Source organism: Poeciliopsis prolifica, unplaced genomic scaffold (genome assembly GCF_027474105.1).
Source record: "Poeciliopsis prolifica strain line A6 unplaced genomic scaffold, Auburn_PproV2 SCAFFOLD019, whole genome shotgun sequence".
Taxonomy (NCBI): domain Eukaryota; kingdom Metazoa; phylum Chordata; class Actinopteri; order Cyprinodontiformes; family Poeciliidae; genus Poeciliopsis; species Poeciliopsis prolifica.
Genome location: NW_026562394.1, coordinates 3,485,856 through 3,511,298, shown reverse-complemented (window position 1 = coordinate 3,511,298; position 25,443 = coordinate 3,485,856). Strand labels below are relative to the sequence as shown.

The window sequence follows — 25,443 nt, the reverse complement described above, 5'->3', positions numbered from 1 at the left end:
TTGCACTTTGAATCGTAAATTGATCAGAAATATCAAGACACAAATAATATCGAGGGTCTAGTATTAGAATTTAGAAGTTTTACCATGAAAACCCGTGCTAAACCTTTACAGAACAACCCGTTCTCCAAGCGGAACTATTGTTATTACTACGTTCATAGGGGGAGCATTATTGTGTAGCAACGGAGGAGAAGGTAAGGAGCGTGGAAGGACATTGCGAGAAACAAACATGTACAGATTTTTATTCCGGACTGTCTGTGCGACAAGAAACCACTCACTTTGTGTCTACGAGGGCTGTGTGTTTTCAGCCAAATACGACAACGTTTCTAGGTGAGTTTACTTTGCCAAAGAAACGCAAACAATGCTAGTAACAAATGACTGCAAGTCTTCGCTGTAATGTGATGGTGTCACACAACAACTTTAATATTTACGTAACCTAACATTTATTTTTTATGTGGTAAGTATATAATGTTAGCTGTTAGCTTGGATAACCTGTGTGGATGGGGCGGGGCTTATTGATTGACATATTAGCCAGGTCGTGGTTTTCCTGGTAACTTACAAAATGTTGAAAAGCCCAGTGGTTCGATTGACTTTCCTCAATTTACTTTGAAAAGTGTAAAAAGGCTCCTGTCCAAAATCACAAAATGACAGTTATTAGATATACTTAATTTTTACTATTAACTTCAACAATTTCTAGTTTCTAGTGGTAGAAGTGATTAAAATATGTGTTTTAACACAGTTTAAAACAAAAAGAGTTTGCTAGCCTATTATATCTGATGGTGGCAGCACCATGAGTTTTGCTACAAGAGAGACTTCTACATTTTGTAAATGGATAACGAGGAAAGAACATAATGTGGGGATATTCACCAGACAGAAAATAAAAACTTAAGCACAAGTGGATCTGCCAAACAGACAGTGACAAATTAGCTGCACAGTAGTTTTGTGAAATTGCGTACTTGTGTGACACTTTTTAGCATTGAATATTATTTGGCTATCCTTTTACTTTCTGAAATTGTAATTTTTGTTTCCTATATCACGCAGGGTATTAACTGGAGTTGGAGTAAACCCTCTCAGCACATGTTCAGTCAGATGCTGTGAAAAGAAAGACAATGCAATCTCCTCTAATCAAGATGAGGCAACAGATGTAGACACTCAAGCAAAGATTACCCAACTACAGGAGGAGACGGAGGAGGTGAAGGCAAATAATCTAGGTATCACGCAACAGCACAGCAATGTTAAAGTTGAACAGCTCTTGTCAAAGTCACCACAAGAAAGCAGTGATGGAGCTAAAAGTAGGAAGGAGAGTCTTTTGGACCTCCTGGGAGCCATGAAGGTTGAAGTTACCAGTAAAAGAAGGCTCAAAAGCCTGAAGACGAAGCAAAGTCTTGAATCTTCTGCTGCAGTCATGGAGAACACATCGAGTATGTTTCAAAAGGAAACAGTGCAAGCTTCAGCACAGAGGTAGGAAACCTTGGAGTTATTTTTAGCACCTTGCAGAAGTATTTGTATTCCGTTAACTTTTAAAGTCTTTGTCACCTTACAGCCATAACTTTTTCTGTGTTGTTGTTGGGATTTATGTCAGAGATCAACAAACTATGCTTGTGGAAGCCTAACTACCAGGCGTGACCCACATTGCAATATATTTGTCTAGCACATGCAGTCTTAGTAAAATACAGTGACGTAAGGTTGTGTAGTAGTAAAATGTGGAAAAGTTAAATTACTATAAGCTCATTTTATTCTAATACATTTATTTTGCTTCAATGTTGAGTGTTTTCATTCCAAGTTTTTGTTTCCATTTTGTATTTTTAGTGAATCACTGGATCCTGATCTGGTTGCAGCAGCATCTGCTGCAGCCTCCACCCTTCCTAATCGCAGTGAGGCGGAGTCAGAGCTGCTGAAACAGCTGAGGCAGCGCAAACTTCTCACAGAAGCTCAGAAAAATGGCAACATCAACAATCTTGGGTATGTTACCTGCATATAGACGCATTAATATATGCTTTTAACAGTAATGTGTTAGTTCATCCTTAACGAGAGCTCACTCTAAATTCCCCAAAAAGCAATGTTTGAGTGTGCATCAGCTGAACACACACACACACACAGGGTGTTTTCCATCAAGTGCGCGCTGAGCCACAGTTATTTATATTTCCACCAAAGTAAACTCTGGCTCTGCCAGCCAAAAGCAGTAGCTTGGAGTGATGGACAGCAGAACGAGAGGATAGAACAACTTTAGTCAGAAGCTGGGAGGGCGGGTTATGGGGATCAGCAGCTTCATTTTGTTTTTAATTTGTGACATGAAAACAAAAACAGTGCATCTACAGTAATTAAATGTTTGATAGCATCAGAATAACACTATCTGACTGCCTCTTGTGTTCCACTAAGTTTATTTTGATATTCCTCTTCACATTCTTTAGGCCGGTCAGTTATTTTCCAATGAATCCTTTGACAGTGTTTCCATCTTAGTCTTTTAACACTGTCAGTCTTTTATTATCAGCAGATAGTTTTGATGAATATTTGCATTTTAAAGAATGGTAGCAGACTTAATTTACCTTTATTTACTGTGCACTATGTTCTAATACTTCCTCAGAGTTCTTTTAGCTGACATGAAAGTGGGGAAGATGTCTGGTCGGCAGAATGCTTGGCCTGCTGATCAGATTCGATTTGATGATGATGGACAAGGATTCGTCCACGACAGAGGAATTACCAGTGAGCTGGCCAACATCCACAAAAGGTAAGCACATTCATAACACTGTCAGTGAAATAATAATAGAAATAAACTGAACATGTGTGGTTTTTTTTATTTTTTATGAAATATTATTTCTAGGAGGAATATTTTCCAAGCAAAAAGACTTAATATCTTCTCTCGAACCACTGATGAACATGGAGATGAATCAGAACTTGGTAATAATAACTTTTCATATACATTTGCCTATTTTTATCTCTTACACCATTATTGCATCTAATATAGAAATTACGTGCAGTAGAACAGCTTAGGTATCCAAATTTAACCGTTTGCTGGACAAGTCAATAAGCTGTCCTCTGCAACTCAGTGTCATAGAAAGAGCTTTGATGTCGTAATTTTGCAGGATCTGATCAGAAATCAATTTTTGTTATTGATCATAATACTGGTGTCATATCTCCAGCTAAACCGACTCTGTGGGACATAGATTTTGCCAATGAGTTATCTCTGTTAACCAACCAAATGCCACGTAATGGGTTTGAGGAAATGATCCAGTGGACCAAAGAGGGAAAACTGTGGCAGTACCCGATTAACAATGAAATTGGTGAGTGACAGAATACTTATACGTCTTTTTTTTTTTTTTTTTTCATTTTACAACCACAAACTGCATTCAAACCAACATAAAGAAGCACACAACTTTGAGTTGGAACAGAAATGAGAGCTAATTTTCCAAATGTCTTACTAATAATCTGGGGGAAAATGGTTTCAACTCCTTTTAAACTTTGACAAGGTTCTGTACCTGGAAATTATGAGAACAACAGAAGCTTGGAGAACATCTGTCTCCAGAGGAATGTTAAGTTTTCATATCCAATTGTAATTTGTGGCTGTAAAGTGGCAAAATCAGAAAAAAAAAAAAAACTTTTACAAGACCATATAAATACAATATCGTCTCCCAATCACTATGATGCTGTAATTTCTTTCTATGTCAGGCCTTGAAGATGAAGCCAGTGTCCCGTTCCATGAGCATGTCTTCTTAGAGAAACACTTAGAGGACGGCTTCCCTCGTCAGGGGCCCGTGCGTCACTTCATGGAGCTGGTCGTGGCTGGTCTGGCTAAAAACCCCTACTTGACCGTTGAGCAGAAGAAGGAGCACATTTCCTGGTTCAGAGACTATTTTCATCAAAAGGAGGAGGTTCTTAACGAAGCTGATGTGTACCTTAACTAAACCCAAGAGGGGTAAAGACTTTTGCTGGACATAAAGTAGAAAAATGGGACATCATTGTTCTCACCAGGGCTTTGCAGCCTTCGTTCATCCTTGCACTTGTGTACATTCACAAGTTATAAACAAAAGGTTAAAAGTTTTTTTCTCTGAATAGAAGTTTTTGTGGACTCATACAACTTCTTTTGAAATAGCTTAATTTTTCTTTTCTTTTTTTTTGTTTTGTTAAATTTGTCACGTCACATTCTATTAAAATATGTCATGAAACCACATTGTGTTTTCTTTGTGGAAGGATAGGAGTGTATTTCCACCAGCCTTTGTTCAGACTCCCTGGTAACCAGATTTTACTCTTGGCTGATTGGTCCTGGTAGTTTCCATAACAGCATGAGATTTTAACTCTGATCTCCCCCAGGAAGTACTATTGTGAAAAAATGAGTTACACCCCCAAAAATGTCAAATATTGTCTCTGATATGTTTTTTTTAACAAATTTTAAAAATATTAAGATTGTTAATTCATCTATCAAGCTCTGATTTCAGTCTGAGCAAAGTTTTGTCCCACTACTCACTTCCAGCTCTGAGATATTTTGAAGGTTTTTTTGCAGGTCACCAGACTTTGACTAGGCCCAGTGCTCTTTATTTTGTTCTTCTCAGCTAGTCAGTGGTGGATTCACTGATGTAATTTTGATCATTGTTTTGCAGGATCTGATCAGCTGCCAGTCATTACTACTTACGAGTTCAACAGATTGAAAAGTTTAAAATAGTGACACCATTGAAAAACAACAGATTTTGCGGTACTATTTTCAAATCTCTGTCTTGGTTTTTGATCATCCGATGACGGGTAATACTCAGCAATGACTGATATCGGCATTGGAGTTTCACAGCTCTATGAAAGAAAATACGCTGAGGTAAATATTTTTGTATTTTCTAAATGCCTAAGTTCACACGAATGCCTACAAATGTGATTAATAATGTTTTTCCAGATCTTCGGTCCAAACCTGAAACCTCTATGCCCGTACTCTGGGCCTCAGTTTACAGTAAGAACATTATTAGACCTTGAACCTTGTATTCTTTGAACGGGAAGTGCTTTTTAGAGTTAAACAAGCTCTCAACAATATGCCTCACAGATTCCTTCTGCACTGAAAACACTTTACTCAATCTATTGTCTGACAAAGTGGTGCATGACAGGTTGATGTTTAAAAGGACCCCATTTCCACTTTTTGTTCACGTTTCCTCAAACGGCGTGATCGACATGATAGGATGTTGGCACCAGCGCCTTGTTTCTGTTTGTGCGGGCTGTAATGTAAGAAAGGGCTCAGATATCAGCCACTAGATGGTGATACTGACAGGCGATGCTGTTTCTACAAACCAGTAGCCTCTTAATGTGCCATGTTTAAAAAACAAACTTTTCATCTCAGTAAGTCATTACATCCAAGTAAAAAAATTTAGCTTTTTTTTGTCTTTTATCTTTCCAATTAGCTTTCGATATAGATATAAGCTGTTATTTTGTTATCATTGTGAATAAAACTGCTACCTCTTCAAAAAGTACAGCTGTTGACGTTCAACTTAAATTGGCCTAAATAATTTAAAGGCTTTTTCATGCATGTTTGTTTGATTTAAGTGCAGTCATGTCAGAGGCTCATTCAACACTGAATGGAGATATTACTGGTTCCTTGCAGACTAATGAAACCTTTTGTGTTGTTCCAGCCATGGTTTAGACTTTACCTGCCGGGTGGTGAACAATTGCCCTGAATTTAGCTCCAGCACTTTCCCATTAATTCTGACTGACTTCCTCGGCCTCGCAAAGGAAAAATATACCCACAGCATGATACTGTCCCTGCCATGTTTCTCAGTGGGGATGGTAGTTTTCTGTTGCACATAGTATTTTGTATGTTTGCCTAATTTCTCATTTGACCAGAAGTCAGTTTGATGTTTCAGCTCTATGATAAGGTTTACATGAGTTACTTCTTTTTGTGATGATAAAGGCCAAATTTTGTGGTACATGATGAATGTTAGCTGAGACATGATCTCACTGTAATTCCTGAGGAGTTATAATGGGCATAATGGTTGGTTCTCTTATTAATGGTCTCACTCATACTCTTAAAAATTTAAGAAGGTGGGTTAAAAATGTTCCAGGATATATTCTAAGGTTAAGATATTTTTAATGACCCAAATTCCAATTTAATTGGCCTCTTTGCCGTGTTTCTGGGTTTCCATGATGCTGTTTGTTCACTAATGTTCTCTGACGAACATCTGTGACCTTTATAAACACCTGGATTAAAACTGAGATTCAATGATTTTGTCATCAGAACCAGATGAGCTGTGAAGGTTGTGCAACCTTATTTAGGGGTATCAGAGTAAAAGGATTGTGAAGAGTCATTTTACAATTATTGTATGCATTGTGTCAGAATACGTAAATTAATTTTTGTGACAGTAAAGTGGCAAAAAAAGGAAGAAATAGCAAGGCACAGTGATGTGTTTGAAAGGTACTGCAGCTGAACAGCAGTGTATATTTGTCATGTGAGTTTTTTCCATTGATTTTTAATGCAGCAATACATTTTTGGTCTATTCTGTTCAATGAAATAAAAAACTTCATAAATCTTAAAATTTCCAAGAGTTTTAAAAAGTCTGTAAATGCGTCTCAAAATTGTTCAGATTTCGAAACGCATTGAAAATGAAATGACCAAATACATTGTTCAAATGCATCGTTCAAATACATTTTTTATGTCACAAGAATATGTAAATCTTAAAACAAAGGTCCGATTTGTCCGTGGTTCGTCAACAATCACCGTAAGAACGCATCTCAAGCTGCGGAGCTGTAAATATCGAGCCTGGGGGCGGACCGTGAAGGCATCACCAAACTCCCCTGCCAGGCTACAGAGCGGCAGAGTTCAGAGGTACCGATGCAGGAAGGTGTGAACTTCAGTCAAAAGCCAGAACAACACCTTTATCGGATAAACTGGACACTTCTATTTACTTCTGGGAATCCACCAGTGGACGCAGAATCCACTTTTCAATCTGTGAGTCCTATTTGTTTCCCTTTTTCTGTACTTTTCTATGTGAACGTTGATGCGAAGGGCAGCACCGGTGTGACCCAGACATGGCTGAGGCGCCCCCACCACAGGTACAGCCTGTCGACATCGACCCGGACTTTGAGCCCCTGCCCCGCCCGCGGTCCTGCACCTGGCCCCTGCACCGCCCGGAGCTCGTCGACCCCGCCGGGTCCAACACGTCCTCCCCGGCGCCGTCAGTGCAGCAGGAGCCCGGAGGAAATGCGGAGTTCGTCAGCAGCCTCGGCCTGTTGGAAGAGAACTATGAAGAATACGCAGAGGATAAAGCGCACTGCCATGTTTTTCACCACCAACCCCACCACCAGCATCATCACCTGCACCAGCAGCAGCAGCTGCCGGGGCCCCAGTTGCCGCCTCAGCAACAGGTGTCTCCTCCAGGGGCCCCACCCTTGGGCGCCTCCGGTCAGAGGAAGATCAGCTCGTCCCGCCGCAACGCCTGGGGTAACATGTCCTACGCTGACCTCATCACCAAAGCCATAGACAGCTCACCTGAGAAGAGGCTGACCCTGTCTCAGATCTACGACTGGATGGTGAAGAGTGTGCCCTACTTCAAGGATAAGGGAGACAGCAACAGCTCTGCGGGCTGGAAGGTGAGATTCTCACCGTGTGAGAGAGAGCTGAGACTTCTTTATGAGGATGAGCTTTGGTGATGCTGATGCTGAGCGCAGAGGTTTTAACTGGAGCATCTAGATCGATTATCGACTAACCAAAGCCTTAAATCAGGGCGTGTCGTTATCTTGTTAAAATATTCACACCACATTCAACCTTTTCACACTTTGACATGTTTGGTTGCATGTTTGGTATCTTATCTTTACTGTAGGACATAAATGAGAGGTACACAGATTTTGAAACTGTAAATCGTTAAGTGTCATATATTTACCCCCATTTACTTTGGGACCTCAAAGTAAAATCACCCAGCAGCGTTCAGAAAACAGAGTTTATCTGTTAACTTTAATCTCAGCTGTGTGAAGACCTCAGAGGTTTGATTGGGAAAATAAAGAGCAAATAGTATAAAGAAGCAGCTCTGGAGGAGCTGCAGACATTCACTTCTCAGGTGGGAGAACAGGGTGTCTGTTGTTATGCTCTTCAGAAATCCAGCTTTTATGAAAGAGCAGAAGAAATCTAAAAGAGATCCTGTTGGAATTTATCTTTTTGGTAGCAGAAAACGATCACATCTACATGATACACATTCCCCAGGGTGAAACCTGGTGGCGGCAGCATCATGCTGTTGAGATGCTTTTCTTCTGAAGCTGGTCAGAGTTGGTGGGAGGAGGACTCGATGAAATCTGGTTTCCACATGTATGGAAAACCTGTTTCCCTCCGAAAAAACCTGGAAGGCAGACAAGTTGACATGTCTGCACAAACATCCTTTTTTTTTCAATACTGTCCCACCTGGTGAGGAAATTACTCACCAATGATAACGAGATAGAAACAAACCAGCAGACGAAAGTTGAAGGTGGGCAAAAAAGATGAGGCAAGTTAAAGCCTGCAATCAAACCGTGAGTCAAATTTACGTTCTGGCCTCACAGGCCTTCCCGCAACCTTCTTGCAATCGAGTGAGATGTAATTTCAAAGCTGTCAGGAAATGCCTTTGGGAAACCTCAAGCAAATATAGTCCCCATTGTTTCGCACCCCCATGTGAAAAACTTGATCGCCTCTCATGCTATGACTTCTGGCTCCCTTACATCTTCTTTCTCCTCCTTGTCTGAATCTGCACCTTTGTGGATGTAAAGGTGAACTGGCTGATGGGAATGTAGTTTTTTTTTCTTCTTCTTCTTCTTTTTTTTGGTTCTGTTCGAAGTTCCCTTGGCAATAACAGGAGGCAACGCAAACAACTCAATCAGCGTTGTGGAGTGTGTCAGAGGGGAAGAGGCAGGGAAAGGGGGGGATGCTGGGAACAACGTCAAACATCCTCCATTCCTGAGTTGTGTGCTCATATCTCTGCGTCCGTGTCTTCTAGAGTTTCCTCAGCGGATGCTAAAGCTTGGAGAAGGGATCCCCGCTCTTAATCCCATGGCTTCCTTTTATTTCCTTGTAGCTTTGTGGTTTACTCTTCATCGCCACTGCATGATTTTTTTCCCTCTTATCTATCAGTGAATCATTTTCTTAGTTCATAGAATGTTTTCCTCTGTCTTTAAAAAAAAATTAAATCAAAATTTAACATGAATCAGTCCCTTAAAAACTAATTAGAAGAATAAATGTGGAAGGGATTTTTGTTTTTAAATCAAGAACAAAAGCCCCCCAGCCTGTCTGTTTAATATCCAATCAACACATCTTTCTTTCAGTCTCTGCATTCCTGAATCTTGGCACTCCCAGCAGGCTAAGAAACCACAGGCTGATAGTTATTTTTGCACTTCCCTGTTAAAAAAACACTAAAGTCCCCCCACAATGAACTATGATGCATTTCCTGGTGAGTGGATGGAAAACAGGGCCATGTGTTAACATCTCCAAGCCGGCAAAACATGAGCACCGCTGCTGCAGAAAACAAAGGGGATCAGATGGAGTGTGTAGCGTCTTGCATTTATGCTTTGAAGTCGTTCGCGTTTTTCACATTTCGTCCATAAATCTGCATGTATTTTATTGGGATTTTACTTCTTTCTTTTTTCTTTTACTGCAACAGTCTTTTGCATTTTAACCAAAAACTGAATTTTTATTTCTTCAAATATGCTACATAGCTAAAATCTTGTTGATAAATAGATTAATTTTGATGTTTGTAATTTTAATTTATTCTCTTTTTTTTTTTAAGGAAACTGTGTGCAGCATACTTTTATCTATTGATGCTCTTGCCTTACAAAAAAATGGGCAAAATTTTAAAAGTAACATTTAAAATGAAATAGTCAGTTTAGCTTTTTTATTTAACATCATTAATTGGAATTTATCAAGATAACAATAAATTTGACAAATATGAAATGATATGACAAAAGCAAACACCTAATAAAGGGTGTTGGGGTAAATATTGGTGTGCCACACTTTCCAGATTTTTAAGATGAGAAAATGGTGAAAACACATCCACTTCATATCCACTCCACAATTATGCAATATTATGAGGCACTGCATATTAAAACAAATGTGTTTTCACATGCTCAGAGAAATGTGTGGCCTGCTGCGTCTCCCCATGAATCCCCTGTGATGGCGGATAGAGAAAAACCAGTGACCTCAGGGTGGGTGGAGGGCGTCAGGTTTAACCCCTGTGATTAACCCAATCTAAACTGGCGATGGGTGGAGCGCAGGACGAGGGCGATGCCGGTGCCTTTACAGCTTCCTGTCCCCCCCTCCTGTCATGGAGATTTCTTTGTTTTCCTTCTAAAAATTGTTGCGGCAGCGCAGCGATCGCGATACCTTTGCCCCAAGCGACGGCCCCAGGGACCCTGCAGGGAGGCGGACGAGGGGGCGACGGGCTTCCCCTGGGGTGTCGGTGGCTCTGTGAGGTGCCCGGGTTCAACGTGCAGCAGACGTTAAGCGCTTGACTGGTAATGTTTTTCTCAACGAACTGTGACGTTGATGGAAAAGGAAGTGGCACCCTTGAGTTCAACAGGCACACATTTGTTTTTAATCGAAGCCTTTTTTTCTATACGTAGTTCCTCAAACTTTTTTTTAATGCCGGTTTGGATCAGCAGCAGTACGGGGATAAATCCCTACATGGATTTGGTGGCAGCTTGCAGAATGTGTTATGAAATGGTTTATCTCTCATCTGGCATGGGCGTCAAGAGGGCCCCTCAACTACAGATCTGTGCTGTCTGGTGCCAAACATTTGCGTACACTCGCTGTGGAAACTAATGGTAGATAAGCCTGAAAGTATTTATTCAGGAAGAGGTGAGTTGCCCAGTGGAAAAGCTCCACTTTTTAACAACACCCTATACATAAACAAGCTGCAGCTGATGAAAGCAGCTATTACTGGCTTTGCAAAGTTAGCAAAACCTGAACGGTGTTTTCAGTTTAAGGGAAATCTGAAGCGTTGCTTGAGTGGAAAATATTTAAATTTACCTTCATAGCAAGTTTACTCTATGAATATACGTACCTGCAACAATAGCATTTCCACTACCACCACAGGTTTCAGTTTATTTTACTGGGATTTTATGTGATAGAATAACAAAAAGCAGTGCAACATTGTGAAGGGGAAAGATACTGATACATAGCTACACATTTAAAAAAAAGCACCTTGAAAATTATGGCATACATCTGATGTGAGGACACTTTTGTCTGATAGCCATAAATAAAATCCAGTACATCTAATTGCAAGGTTTCCCCCAGAAAACTTGCTAAGCCCGGTGTTTTGGGCGCTAGAGCAGTCATTCATCCAGCAGCCCGTCGTGTTTTTGAGTTAAAACATTTTTAAAGTTGATAAGAGACTGGAAAATATCACTTGATAAGTATGTGTTAGTGGAAGATTGCTATCTGAACACCAACTATAAAATCTTAAAAATGTAAACATAAAAAAATATATAAATTAAATAAATAAGCAATGCTTTGCCTGGTGAGGGCGCAAGTAAAGCCTGGTGGCCCGCCAGGCTTATTATACATGGGCCAAACCCCGAATTGTCTTCAGAGGTCAGAGATGTTTGAAGCAAGATTATGATATAAAACAATAGTCTACATGTTTATGGAGCGCTATTCAATTCATGAGGTGGGACATAAATTGGTCTTTGGATAATGACGGTCAGTCATCATCCAAAGCAAACCAGAAGTCTTATTTTCAGTTTACCATGAGTTCTGTAGAAGAAAAAAAGCAAACATTTGGAAGAAGGTTCTCTGGTCAATTTACACCAGGAACATGAAGAGTGACAGTGCCACCCAACTACACCATGAGTTATGGTAGTGGTTGCATCATGCTGTGGGGAAGGTAGTCAGAGTTAATGGATAGGAAGAAGGAAAAACTGATGCAGGCTTCAGATTCACTTTTTCCTTCATTTAGGAAAAGTTTGCAAGCGATTCACTTTTCCCCCCCTTCCACTACATAATTAAACTACTTGAGATGAGGTCAGCTGACTCGTTATGCACCGGCGATTCTCCCTAACCAAACTCACTGTCTACACGCGTGAGTCATAGGAATCTGTGGTATGTGGATCTTTACATTGTCCTCCAGCCTGTACGGGATGATAATCCCCTACTGTATTCTCTGTTTTTAGCAAAACAAACTTGACCTTAAATGTACTGCGTCAGTGAAGTGCATGGATCCAAAAGTTGTTTGGGTTTTGTCGCCCATTGTTTCTAAGATTGTGGTCATGTCTTAAAGAAAATCTCCTTTGTCTGCCTGTTCTTTGTCAGCTGTTGAACTCAGAATACAAAACTCTTTGTTCTTCTGTACCAGGTCGCTCCTTTTGATGCTTGGTGTTAATGAAGCAGTCTGCTTTTGTCCGACGGGCTGCGGTGCTCTCTCGCTTCAGCAGGCTTCTTTTTTTTTTTTTTTTTTTTTTTTACCGCCCTGCAGCAGGCAACTCAGGTCCCACGCTTACGCATCCGGGGTCAGAGGAGAGAGGGGTGTGGGGTGCACTGTGTCAGGAAGTGGCTTGTCCTTTCGCTGTAATCGTTACATTTTGTGCTTCACTATTCTTTTGTCTACCTTAGATTTCTGGAAGCTTTGTAGCGTGCTACAAGATGGCTCTGATTCAGCACATTTCCACCTTAAATCAACAGAGTACTGACGCAAAACAGCAACTTTTTACAAATTAGATTCTTTGGTCCAATGGGTTTGTTTATGCATCATGTTATAAAAGAGCTATGCAGTGGTGTAAAAAAAAGTATTTTTTCCCCTAGGTTCTTTTTGTCACATATTTTACATTATCACAAATTTTAATATCAGACAAAGCTGTACAAAAATACACACATGCCTGTCAATGATTGGTCTCTGTGTGCTTGAATGGAGCATAATGTGTAACAATTTGAGATCTCTTGGCCATATTGTGTTCTCAAACAGTCCTATTTAGGTAATTTCTTGATCCATTCACCATAAATGAAGATCTCTGCACAGTCAAGCATCAATTTTACAGTTATCGGCAATTATTACTGTATCAGTAGCATCTTAGTCACCCGGTTTTTCCTACCAACTCATAAGTTGTGAATACAGTCAGCTTCTCTACTTCATTAATTCACCGGAATTTTGCATTTGAAACATGAACAATTGTTCACCATTTCCTCATTTTCTAGAACTGTTGATTGGCAGTTTTTGGCCAAAAACTGGAAAGTACAGGATGCACGCATTGTTGACATAAAACAATAATGTATTGAAAGAAAAGGCTTGACAGCCAGTCAGCTGCCACAGCTTAAGATAAAAGGGAAATGCTATATGACTAGTCCTGTTGCAATGAGCAGCAAATAAACGAATCACATGAGGAATAATAAAAAATAAAAAAAACTTCAGTCTGGTGCTTTGGTCTCAACTAGCCATTTTTTGAAGTTCAGTTTTGTTTATAACTTATTTTATTTGCTGTTTCTGTTGTTTTGGATACTTAAAATGCCTTCCAGTGTTAAAGATTCATAAGAATGTAAAGTGTATTGATCTTTGAGAATGTTTTCTTGCATTTTATACCATTATTATATTATTTGAAAATTGTCTCACAACAATATTATGGTTCATCATAATAACTTATGGGGCAATTTAGTGTCCAACAAAATGAGTTACAGTGATAGGCCTATATATATCTATATATGTATAGATTCATAACAACAGCCACCTACAGAGCTATACAGCTACACGGCTATCTTCTAGGTAGCTACAGAAGATTTCAGCTGTTTTCTGTTGTTATGAATAATTAAGTAAAAGCCCCCATCAACACCAACTTCCTAGTTTAAGAGGCTGCAGCTCTCCGGCAGTCCGTCCCCTGAGAACTCCTCTGTCCTGTCTGTGGTTTGGTTCTGGTGTTCTGCAGCACGTTTGGATTAATTGCAAGTGAGGCCACTTTCACTGTGGTTGCACCTGTTGCTGCAAGTGGGCCCTGTTTGTGTACTTTCCCTGTGACCGTTACTGCAAGCCTCATGCTTCGCTACACAAGAAACAGCAGCTGTGCCACTTCGATTGTTTTGAAGTCCAGCGTGAGGAATCCTTTCATGCAGGAGCAGCCGCCGCAGCTCCACTAGACAATATCTGATCGCAGATGATGCAGGGGTCACTGGGTTCATCTGAGGTGAAAGAGCTCTGTACTGAAATTGAAAGTGAAAATAAAGAATAGTTTGAAATTATTTATATCCAAATAAAAATATGAAAATATGGAATAAATTAGTATTTATCCCCCCCCCCCCCCACTAACTGAACACTTTCTATCGACAGCTTTTGCTGCATCTACAACTGAAACTCCTTTGCGTCTTGGCACAGATTTTTAACTGGAAATGAGGCTGGACTTTGACTGGATCATTCTAACACATCAGTGTTTGTGGACCCAAACCACTGGGCCTTTGTCGGGTTGTTGTCCTGAATCTCTGAAGCCTTTAATGAGTCTTTTCCCAAGATTACCCAGCAGTAATCCAGCTTCCCTTCAACTCAAACCATCTGCCCCTACTCAAGAATAGCGTCTCTACAGCATCATTCTGCCTCCACCGTGCTTTATAGTTGTGATGGGAATTTAAATCTGATGTGCAGTTTTAATATTTTAGCTCAAGTCCAATTTTCTATTTGGCATAAATGTTACATTTTGGCCTCTTGTCACCATGGTGAGTTCTTCCTTCTGGTTGTGTCTGTGACATGCTTTGAAACATAAAGGGAGTTGGTTGCACAGTTTTTTATTTCAGCGTAAACAGAGTAAAGGAGGCAGGAACAGAAATGGAGACCGCACTTTTCAGATTTTAATTTGTTGAAACATATTCAAACTGGGTTGCCTTTTTCCTTTGCTTCCTGTTGGTCTGTCGCATAAAGTCTAAATAAATCAGGTTGTAATGTAAGTCTCTAATCAGACTAGCTGATTAGAGAATATTTACATTCAGGTAAATATTCTGCTCTGGGAACGGTGCATATCTCAAAGTCCATTAAAAATGAGGCCCACATGATTGTAGCAACAATAAAACAGGCCACCTCAGGCCAGGCTTTCATAATTTTGTGCGATGCTCCTGATTTAGTGGAGCAGTGCGGATATCTTTTGTTTTCAGCGGGCTGAGGGGAAGACTGTCAAGGACGAGGATTTTCCCTGGCCAAGGGAGCCCCTCTGAGGTGTGCAGTCATGCAGCCCTTGATCTACCAGGGCCATAGATCTCATGCCTCCTGGTTGATTGAATAAAAGTCAGTGTGCACACTAACTCTGTGCTGCAAACTGCTGAGATCTCAGGTTCTCCAATAATGACTCATTTCCTGTCTTCAGTTACAGATTGAGATCATCTAAAAAGGGGAAAAAATGGAGAAAAGGTCACGAATCGACCAAACAAACGTCAGAATTAACTCTGCATTTTGTGGCTGTGCAGAAAGCGAGAACTCCACCTTTGGTGTGCGTTCAGCCTCCGTGTGCAGGATGTCCTCTGACACAGGAAGCCTTATTTTTAAAAAAGGAGTCTGTGGAAGAGAAGGGGTGGGGTGGGACGGGCTGTCACGGTGAGTCACAAAACAGGTCAACGCGCCGCACTTCGGACTACTCTCCTCCTTTCTGCGGCTTTTCCATGCAACCTGTTTGCATGTCTCAGTCAGCGCAGGGCTGAGGAGCTCATGTTCAGCACAACGAACTCAGTGACCCCACTTCTGCAGGCTGAAAACATTCTGTGTCTTTTTCACCCTCCCTCACCATCTTCGCTTCGAACTCCGTAACCTCTCCTTACTCTGTACTGCAGAAATCCCCATTGTGCAAAATCCTCTTTAGGTGAACGTGTAGGTTCACGTTGAACACCGTTCTTCGGGGATTAGTCTGAATTTAACAGTGTTTAAACGAAGTTTTGATATTTGGCAAACACATAATTGAAGTTATTTTTTTTTTAAATCAGCAGATGTGGGTCATTAAGTTGACTAAAACCTTATGTAGGACCAAGATTCAAATAAACTTTATCTCCATTCTCTTTGCATCCCTGTTGAATGCTGTGGTTGAAGAACATCTGGCTTTACCAAAGGCTCACACGGTTATTTAGGGGAAAATCCCTGCTGGTTCATGTTGTGTTGTATGTTAGTCTTTCATTACACCCACCGTCCAGAGCGTCAAGATTTCATATCGGGACCCTATTTTGTCTACAGAGGGCTGTGCTGCTTGTCTCTCGCTCTTTCAACTCACTTACTGCGTTTTGCCACAGGAGGATCATCTGAGTCATTTTTAGGGCTCCTAACATAACATTAAAGAAAAGGATTTGAATGTTGGCTTCAGTTGTGCACAAAGACAAATGTGACCACAGACAAAGAAAGAGACGTAGTCGTTCCGAACTAGTCCGAGTTTGTGCTTTACCTGTCAAAGTTTGACAAATATGATATATGATTTGTATTCCAAGCTTAAAATTAGCTTCCTCTTTCAGTTTGTTTCAGAAGATATAAGTGAGGGATAAGACACGTAAAGCAAACATGTGATTAAACCATCGGAAGTAGCTCATAATCATGAAATGGGAGGTAAAAGACATCAGTTCAAAGCGTTTTATTGTCAAAAATCAGAAACGTGTGGTGCGCATTTGTATTAAGCCAATTTGCTCCTTAATGAAATCCAGTGCAACCAATTTGCCGTTAGAAGTCACAAAATTGATGAAAGTCATGAGAAGGCGTGTGGAGCAGTATAGGAAGAAAATCGTTAAAAGGAAGTCATAGGACGTCTTTTGCAAACTGCCTCAGGCTAATTCAGGGCAGAGAAACATATTGATGAAGGTGCTCTGGCCAGATGATGCATTTTTTAGATTTAAAGCTTAAAATGTGCAGTAAAAACGTATTATTTTATGTCAAACTTAACATATTCCCAGAAAATGTTAGCATCACGTGGAGGAAATGATTTTCTTTTGCTGTGAATCAGGAGTCTGTTGTCGTTCAGTGTTACGTTGATTTTTGGTCTTTTTTGCTTCGACCATCATGGCTTCCACCAACGTCTCCTTTTTATGACGAGTTTTTATTTGTGTTGCAGCAGCAGGCACTTCAAAATGCTTCATCAACCTCCAAAGAAAATAAATAAATCATTTTGACAGGCAGTTTGTCACTCTTTGACCAAAAACTAAATATCAATTTCTTTACATCAATCAATAATTTTAATTTGTTTTCCGTATTTTTTCTGTGCAGAACTCCATCCGACACAACCTGTCGCTGCACAGCCGCTTCGTGCGCATACAGAATGAAGGGACGGGGAAAAGCTCCTGGTGGATGCTGAATCCTGAAGGAGGAAAGAACGGAAAGTCGCCTCGGCGCAGAGCCGTCTCCATGGACAACAACAATAAATTCATCAAGAGTAAAGGAAGAGCCACAAAGAAAAAGGTATGAGGCTTTTGACAAACAGCAAAACTCCGTTATTAAGACGGCCTGTGGGAAGTTTTTCATGCGTTTTTCTGTCCTTAGATGTCTTTACAGGAAGGCGTGGAGGGGGAAGGAAGCAGCCCAGGCTCCCAGTACTCTAACTGGCTGGGAAGCCCAAACTCCCACAACAACGAGGACTTTGAAGCCTGGAGCTCTTTCAGAACCCGCACCAGCTCCGACGCCAGCACTCTGAGTGGACGCCGTTCTCCGTTTCCTTCTGAGCAGGAGGATCTCGTGGAGTCTGACGGACACATGCTGTTCCCCGCCACATCTGGGCCCAAGATAACCCCCAGCCTCTCCAAGGTGTCTGGGTCCATGGGCCAACACGGCTCAGAAAGGGTCATGGAGAGCTTGCTGGATAACCTCCACCTGCTGTCTCCTAAAGCCGCCCAGCACGGCTCAGACTCGCCACGTTCCCCAAACAGCGCCAGGCTTCAGAGCGGCTCCTACGGCTCTCCTGGAATGAGCCAGGACTACAGTAAGTGCATGTACAGCCAGGCGAGGCTGAACTCTCTGTCGCCTGTTCCCATGCAGACACTTCCAGAGAACAAGCCTGGCTTTGGAGGTTATGAGAACCAGTACATCTTTCCAGCAGGACTCCTCAAAGAGCTACTGACTGCTGACGCAGGCTCCAGTAGAGACATAATGCCTTCCAGTGACATAAGGGTGTCTGACACTGGAAGGGTAAGTAGTCTCATGTCCGCTTACAGCAGCCACAACCATATAGCGAGTCATCCTGGTATTAAAATAATTACCCCTCCTCAGAGTCACCCAGGTCTACATGTAAACCCACAATCTATACATAGCCAAGGTCCTGCTCCCTCCAGAGACTTGAATAGTTGCAACATGATACCCTTAGCCAGCCTGACTACTGTCTCAGGGGCTCCCCAACGACTGAACAGGCTGAGGACTTGCATGCAGCCTCCGCAAGGACAGCTAGCGCACACTAATGACTATTCAGCGAGCTACACCAACAGCTACAAGGAGCTGAACTTGGTTCACCCTCACAGCCATCATCAGGAGCGGCTACCCAGCGACCTGGACAACATGCCCATCGAGAGGTTGGAATGTGACCTGGAGTCGGTCCTCCATGACACCCTCATGGACGGCGGGGCGCTAGACTTTAATTTCGACCCTGCAGCTGGATTTCCCCAGAGAGTGAAGAGCACCTCGCACAGCTGGGTGTCTGGTTAGGATTCATAAATGGAAGAAAGAGGAGAAATTAGTGCCACCTTGGATGGTGGCATGCAAGGGAAATGTGTAAATATAGAAATTGTTCTTCTCTACATAACATTATAAATAAAAGCATTCCTCTGCTGTGTAATGTTTAAGACTAAAGCTGTATAATTAGCATCCTGTCATAGAGATTAAAGTCGTCATGAAATGAGATGCAGAACAGTTAGGAAGACAATGCTGCGTCAGTCAATAATTAAGACTTGTGTACATTTTTTTTGTTGAAGTTGAAAACATATATAGTTTTTTTTCACTGTAACATACAATGAAAAACAAAAGTCTGAAGAGTTTTCATTCTGACCACCACAATTTGCCCATCAATAGGAACTTGTGTGACTTTAAAGCACAAAAGTTCAAAATTTAAAATTACATAAAAACATATTGCTAAACTCTTGACAGGCTTTTACTGATGATGGTGAAATTTACCTGTAAATCTGTAAAAGTTAATTACCCAGATGTGAGTAGAGTATATTTAAGAAGCTCGGTAAAGTTTGTCTAAAATTTAGAGAAAATATCAAAGTAATGAAATTTTAAAATAACAAAATGAAAGAAATGAAGTTAAACTGGACATCGTTAAGATCTTTTCTGTACCAGTTAGGAAGATGTAACCCAACATCATTCTGTTAAAGTGAAATGTTTATGAATCAATATCTCCTCCCTCAAGCTCCTGTTTCTTATTTTTATATCAGGCACATTGAGATGAAGGATGTAAATATTAGTGTGCTACTGCATATAGACAGAGTGTGTTGCCTTTGCCGAGATTTCAGCGTCTTGTTCTTTGTCTTCAGTGCCTGATAAAGCCCTGACCAACTAGAAATAAAAGTCTGATTCACTATATGCAGTCCATAAATTGTTACTGAATGGTCAACGAAGCAGAAATACTCAAAAGAAAAAAGAAGTCAGAGCCTCCTCTAATTTGGCATACCAAACAGTAGCTCTTCACCAGCGCAGACAGAGCTTCTGCACATCGTGTCAAGTTACGATTAGGTAACATTATTATTGGCTCAGTGCTGCAGGATATGTACTTTACACTAACAGACGCAAATAAAGTCGAAGGTCCAGCGTTATTTAATCAAAGCCAGGTGATGTAAGGCGGGTACGGAACAGGGCTCGCCAGAATTATGAATGAGGAAGAGGAGGAGTTGATGATTAGCTTTATGGTTTTGGTTTTTGAGAACCCCCTGCTCCCATCAACCAAAACCTTCATGGACGGAAACAAAGCTGGTTGCAAACATCAGAACTCTTTAGTGACGTCGTCTTTAACGGAAAATGCTTTCAGTGCTCTAAATGCAAATCAAAAAACATCTTATTTTCCAGTGGACATCATAAAACAGGATATCTGAAATGAACCAATCACTTATACATTCTGAATGAAGGTATTTATTCTTTATTTCATATTTATAGACGATAGATTCCCTCTTTGTGTTTTACTGGTGTGGAAATACATGTGATCATGCTGTGTGTGCAAATCGAATTGGAGTTGCTTTTGTTGTTTTTCTTTGATATCAAACTTCTTTCAATAGATGATGTTACAGAAACAGAAGAAATGCCATAATGTAGATATTATATTTTTAAGAAGTTGCATATAAATCATTTGTGATTGTTTTTCTCTTATTTGTATTTTTGTTTTATGCAGTAAATAATTGTTATTATAATTTTCTTGTTAATAGGTCATTTTAGACAAACTGTGGATTTAAAAGTAAAGGTGATTTTTTTTTTTGCAAACTTGTTTCAACACGTTTTTTTTCAAACATTTTAATGCTGATCTAAAGAAAGAGAGATTTAAAAAAAAGACAGAAAAGGTGAAATGTTTGATTTATTCTCTCTGATGCAGTGAGAAAAATTGTTTATGATGGGAAGGTAGCATTCATGGTATCAGACAAGGTTCAATAACGTTCAGTCAACATCATTAAGGACAGATTGTTGATTAACTGTTGCATCAAATAGTTGCTCAAGTAAACCTGGACCTGATTGTTTCTCTGTGCCTTCACCGTCTCTCAGATCTCAACTCTTCTACAAATTTGTTTATGAATTTTTAGAAACTTTAAATATAGTTGAAGATGCATCCCACCTGGTTGTTTACATATTTCACTCTAAACTACAGAAATGCATATGTGAACCATCATACCTCGAAATGTTTTACCTCCTAAGTATCAAAGAGATTTTACTGCTGTTTTCCTCAATAAGTCGGGTTTTTACTTTGCACTCATTTTTGACTTATTGTGTTGCATAATTGCATGGGGTTTTTTTTATTGATGAGATTTAAGTTACATTTGAGTGAGGCATCATCTCAATATTTATTCTGCATATAGGATTATAGCCATCAACTTTTAATAGATATTATTATGTTAACATTAACTATAATTTGGCCTGAAATCAATAGTTCCATTTAACAAAATGTGAGAAAACACATTTTCAAGGTAAAGAAAGATTTCACGATGTTGTCTTTACTTTATTTGGGTGCGATTAATGTGAACATTTTATTACGATCATCTTCATTGCAGTTTGTGTTTATATTCTTAGTACTTAAACTCCTCTTGATAATAAATGGAAAAATCAAATCTGTGTGTCTTTCTTTGTCATGCAACACTTTTACGCTGTTTACGCTCCGTCTGTTTGCACCACTGCATCCATAAAATATGAAAGAAAATATTTTCATTTGCAAGACTTCATTTCCTCTCAGGTCTGAAGTTATATCCATAAATTCATCCACCCGTCCGTCTTCCTAAACGTTTCTGGTTTCTGCAGGTTCAGTAGTTACATCCGGAGAAATTATTCTCATTGAAATGTACAAAGTGGTCAAAAATGGAGTGAAAAATATTGTATGCAGATATTTAAATCTGTAGATATTAAGAATTTACATAAAATATGTGTAGAAATTGTATGAAATGTATTCAATGCAGTCGCTTTGTGCTTTGTTGCAAAAGAAACCCCCAGAAAAAACAGTGACATTTGCATATGCACTTCCTCTCCACACGACTCCTTTCCCTCCCACTGTTCAGTGTGCAGGTTGTAGGTCACTGACCTTCGGGGTAATCTGGTGTACCATCGAATCAGTCTCCACAATGGGAAAAAAAAGGTGGATTTTCTTTCATTTTGTTATTTTCAAATTTTATTACTTTGATATTTTCTCTAAAAATTTTTTTTTCCATATCCTGATTTATAAATGTGGCATGCTGGTTTTCTTACCAACCTCAAGATATTTGCTATTTACATAACGACACGGAGGGACGATGGCAAAGACCGTAACTGGAACTTTAGATCAAACACGAGGAAGAAGAAAGATCATGATAAAAACAAAGAAAATGTTCTTACTGATGTCTTAAACCTTCTTATTTTTTTCCCCCAAAATGTGTGAGACATTCAACCTTTTTACTCATTACAGGATTTAGTAATGATCTGATTCAAGCTTAGCTAGAAACAGACAGTTTTCTTTTGTTCTGTCAAATTTAAACACAGAACAACACGTGTGGGTGAGGGTCTCCAGTAAAAGCAAACCTTTGAGTCATGACACTTTTACCCTGATCTAATTATGCGTTCATATGAAGTACAGTAAGTACAGTGAGTTAAGTATTGATTCACTAAAATAAATATAGTTTGATTTTATGGTTACAGATAGTTATGTTACAAACCCACAGCACAGAGCGACTGAAAAGGTTTGGGCTCTTCCATGAATTTTGATCACTATCAGAAAACATTTTCATTTCTTACTATTCTGACTCATTTAAAAATGCTGGATGTATAGAAGGTGAGATTTTTACCTTGGGATCTGGAGTAAAAGTGAGTTTTCCTGTGGAAAAAAAAAACACATCTGACATGCAAAGTCGCGTATGAGATCAAGCAATCAGAGCACGCTTTGATTTACTGCAGTGAAATCATCGTTCATGTGCTGCACATGAGGAAACTACCTGTGAAACATTTTCTGGCTTTTTCATACGAGGAAATCACACTGTGAAACTCATGTTGGAAAATGTGCCCCACATAAAATAACATGCTTTTCATATGTTATATGTTGCACGTGTGACAGGGGAAAAGTCAAAGTGTGACTTTTTCCTGCTGTTGCAATCAGACAACTGTTACTTTACTCAAATGACAGTGGTTTTTACCACAGAGCTGACTTCCAAATAACTAAGCCCACAATCAAGCAAAGGCTCGACTACTACTCAGTCCTGATTGATTCAGTTTATTGTCCATTGTTGATTCATAGTGTTGTGCCATATTGAACGCATTAGAAGTTGCAGAAAGGCTGGAAGTAATAGAAATGGTGTGACTGTATTGGCTGCAGCCCCCGTATTGTACTGCTGTAAAGTGTCATGCTGACCAGGCAAGCGCTTCCTCTGAGTCATACCGAGAAGCCTTCATAGCGCCGGACTCCTCTGTGGATGCTAAGAATCAAATGAGTGAAGGTATCAGGATAATTTATCATTTGAAATGAGCTCCTCTTTTGTCAGTTCTCTGTGTAATTTTGTAGCTAAGCTCACTGTGTGCTGCCATAATTTATTTTGCTTTAAATTTTATTGATAATAACTACGTTCCCTCACTTTCACAGATGATTTGAGTTGCAGGAAAAGAGGCGAGTACATTCGTCATCTTGTAAAGACTGCAATATACGATCAGAATTAGATAATTGTTGAGTTTGAGAAGTATTCAGGTCTAATTTTCTTCTGAAGATAAAGTGGAAAAAGGGTAGGAAATCAGGTCACACATCTATTCTCACTTTGTCTTTTGTAAGACGTGGGAAACTTGATGGTTTCTGTGATAGCAGGTTCGTTTCCTGTTTGAAATGACGCCACGTTGCAGCTTCTGCAGGCCAGAGCTGTAGGTGTGTGTCTGGGTAGAGTACCTCCACCTTAGGAAGTCAACTTAATCGGGTGCAAATATAATCTGGTGCAGATACACTGAGCAAAATAAAGCACCTGACTATTAAACAACTGATTTATCTACCTGGAAACAGCAGCAGCTCAACGTAATTCAAAATGTAAACTTAAAACTGAATAAAACAGTGTATCATGAGATGTAGCATCTGTGGGTGGATTACTTCACTGAAATGTAGATGAAAAGTCAGAATTAGCATAAAGTAAAAGGTATTCGCACTCCTTGGACTCTCATAATGACCATAAAATCTTCACTGAGATTTCATTTGATAGACCGATGACATGAAAAGAAGGTTTTCAAAAGCTAACACCTTCTAAAACCAGGAAGGTGTCGCCCTGAATCAGACACGTTCGCTGCAAGCCTTTGGTGGGCACGTCTCCACCGGCATTGCACATACAGAAACCGAAATCTCATTCTCCTCTGCAGAATGCTTCAAGCTCAGGCAGAAAAGGTGGAGAGCTTTACTGACATTATCTGCTACATCCTGCTACAAGCTAAAAGTGAACTTTGAGCTATTTAGCACATAAATATAGAATGATCTTAACTATCCCGGCGTAGCTCTGGTTGTGTGTTTTGAGTTGTCATCATGTGGGACTGCAAACCTCCACACCACTGTTTAGACTTTTATTTTCCTCCATGATTGACCAGCATGTAAGTCCTCCATTAGCCCTTATCAGCTTCCCTGTCCGTGGAGAACAAGGTGAAACATTTTTGGTTAGATTTTGGTCTCATCTGACCAGAACACCTTCTCCCAGTTTCCAGTTCTCGTCCATGTGGTTTGAATGTGGCACCTTGTAAATAGATTTCTTTCTTCTTGCCACTCTTTCTTTTTTTTTTTTGGCCTGATTATGGTTTGCATTAATAATTGTTCCACTTCACTAATATGTGCTGCTTGATGTTGGCCTGTTGCACAAAACCCCAATGAAATACAGGTTCAAAGCTCCAAACTCTTACTTGTGTCTCCTATGGTAAACATGTTGCTCTGTAAAACAACTCACCATTTAACGGATTTGTTCTGCATAATTGATCTTATGGCAGGGACGATTCCCGCTGCGCCTCAGCTCTGTTTTATCCTCCTGACCGACTCATGAAAGAAATTACAAGTGATTTTATAAACAGGCAGTCTACATTTAGTGGAAGATGACTTATGTTGTGATGTATATGATGCAGATTAGCCTCGATATTCCTGCGTAAATAAAATAAACCTGCTCAGTAATGGTTCCTCCATAAAACAGGAACGACTACCTGGAGCGAGCTGCTCACCAAGCCGGGTTTGGGCTAATTCATCCATGTGGTCCGAGCACAGAGTCTGGAAATTAGGAGCTTTGGACAATTGGATCGTCACTAATACAAATCACCGGATGCACCGGCACACCCAAGGCATCAAAGATGCGGTTGCGTCACGTCGCCACCTCTCCAGAGGAGTCTGAGGTAAATATTCATTTGTGACAAGATGAGAATGGCAGCGGCCCGCTGACCCGTCTGTTCACATGATCTTTGCGCAGGAAGCAGTGGAGATCAGGTTGTGGCTGCAGACAGCTGCAGACAGCTCTGGTACCTCTGGTAATAGGTCAAGATGACAGCATCATAGGTTGCAGCATGTTAAAAAAAAAAAAAACTTCAAAAGAACGCTCTTGTTCAAGGAAGTGTCTTGGTGATACTCTTGAACCATAAATATGAGAGAAAAAAAGAGTGTGAGATGAGGCACTTTAAAAAGACAATTTTTAAGATATAAAGGCGTAATAAAAAGGTGTGTTGCAGATTGGTCCAACGTTACTGGTTTATTTATTTTTGTCTTTTATGTTGTTCAGCACTGATGCAGCCATTCAGTTCACTGAGGGCCTCGGCCTGCATGAAGCCTGGAGTCCACAAACATATAAATTTGTTTAAAAACCTCAGACTGTCTCCCACTAAGGCTCCGGAAGATGAGCTTCACTTCATAGTTTTTCTGCTCTGAGCTGAAAATATTTCCATGGCGTCTTTTTGCTGC

The 25,443-nt window shown here is 40.2% G+C and overlaps 2 protein-coding genes across 2 annotated transcripts; both read left to right on the top strand.

Annotated features, from left to right (window-relative positions):
* Positions 1-183: 183 nt before the first annotated feature.
* Positions 184-4,180, top strand: mrps31 (mitochondrial ribosomal protein S31). The gene is made up of 7 exons (XM_055043722.1): positions 184-327; positions 1,039-1,458; positions 1,807-1,959; positions 2,582-2,725; positions 2,819-2,895; positions 3,138-3,278; positions 3,664-4,180. The coding sequence occupies exons 1-7, from the start codon at positions 227-229 to the stop codon at positions 3,897-3,899; spliced, it is 1,272 nt and encodes a 423-aa protein (XP_054899697.1). The 5' UTR covers positions 184-226; the 3' UTR covers positions 3,900-4,180.
* A 2,606-nt stretch (positions 4,181-6,786) lies between these two features.
* On the top strand, positions 6,787-21,133 carry LOC129368705 (forkhead box protein O1-A-like). The gene is made up of 3 exons (XM_055043797.1): positions 6,787-7,551; positions 17,115-17,306; positions 17,388-21,133. Exons 1-3 carry the CDS (start codon positions 6,991-6,993, stop codon positions 18,537-18,539), a joined length of 1,905 nt encoding a protein of 634 aa, XP_054899772.1. The 5' UTR covers positions 6,787-6,990; the 3' UTR covers positions 18,540-21,133.
* Positions 21,134-25,443: the final 4,310 nt, after the last annotated feature.

Bases quoted from the DNA above. Each gene is read 5' to 3' on its own strand.
- LOC129368705 (XM_055043797.1), top strand. From the start codon at position 6,991: ATGGCTGAGGCGCCCCCACCACAGGTACAGCCTGTCGACATCGACCCG. The intron at 7,552-17,114 runs GTGAGATTCTCA...TTTTCTGTGCAG, and splicing joins ACAGCTCTGCGGGCTGGAAG to AACTCCATCCGACACAACCT. The intron at 17,307-17,387 runs GTATGAGGCTTT...TTCTGTCCTTAG, and splicing joins GAAGAGCCACAAAGAAAAAG to ATGTCTTTACAGGAAGGCGT.
- mrps31 (XM_055043722.1), top strand. From the start codon at position 227: ATGTACAGATTTTTATTCCGGACTGTCTGTGCGACAAGAAACCACTCA. The intron at 2,726-2,818 runs GTAAGCACATTC...TATTATTTCTAG, and splicing joins CTGGCCAACATCCACAAAAG to GAGGAATATTTTCCAAGCAA. The intron at 3,279-3,663 runs GTGAGTGACAGA...TTTCTATGTCAG, and splicing joins CCCGATTAACAATGAAATTG to GCCTTGAAGATGAAGCCAGT.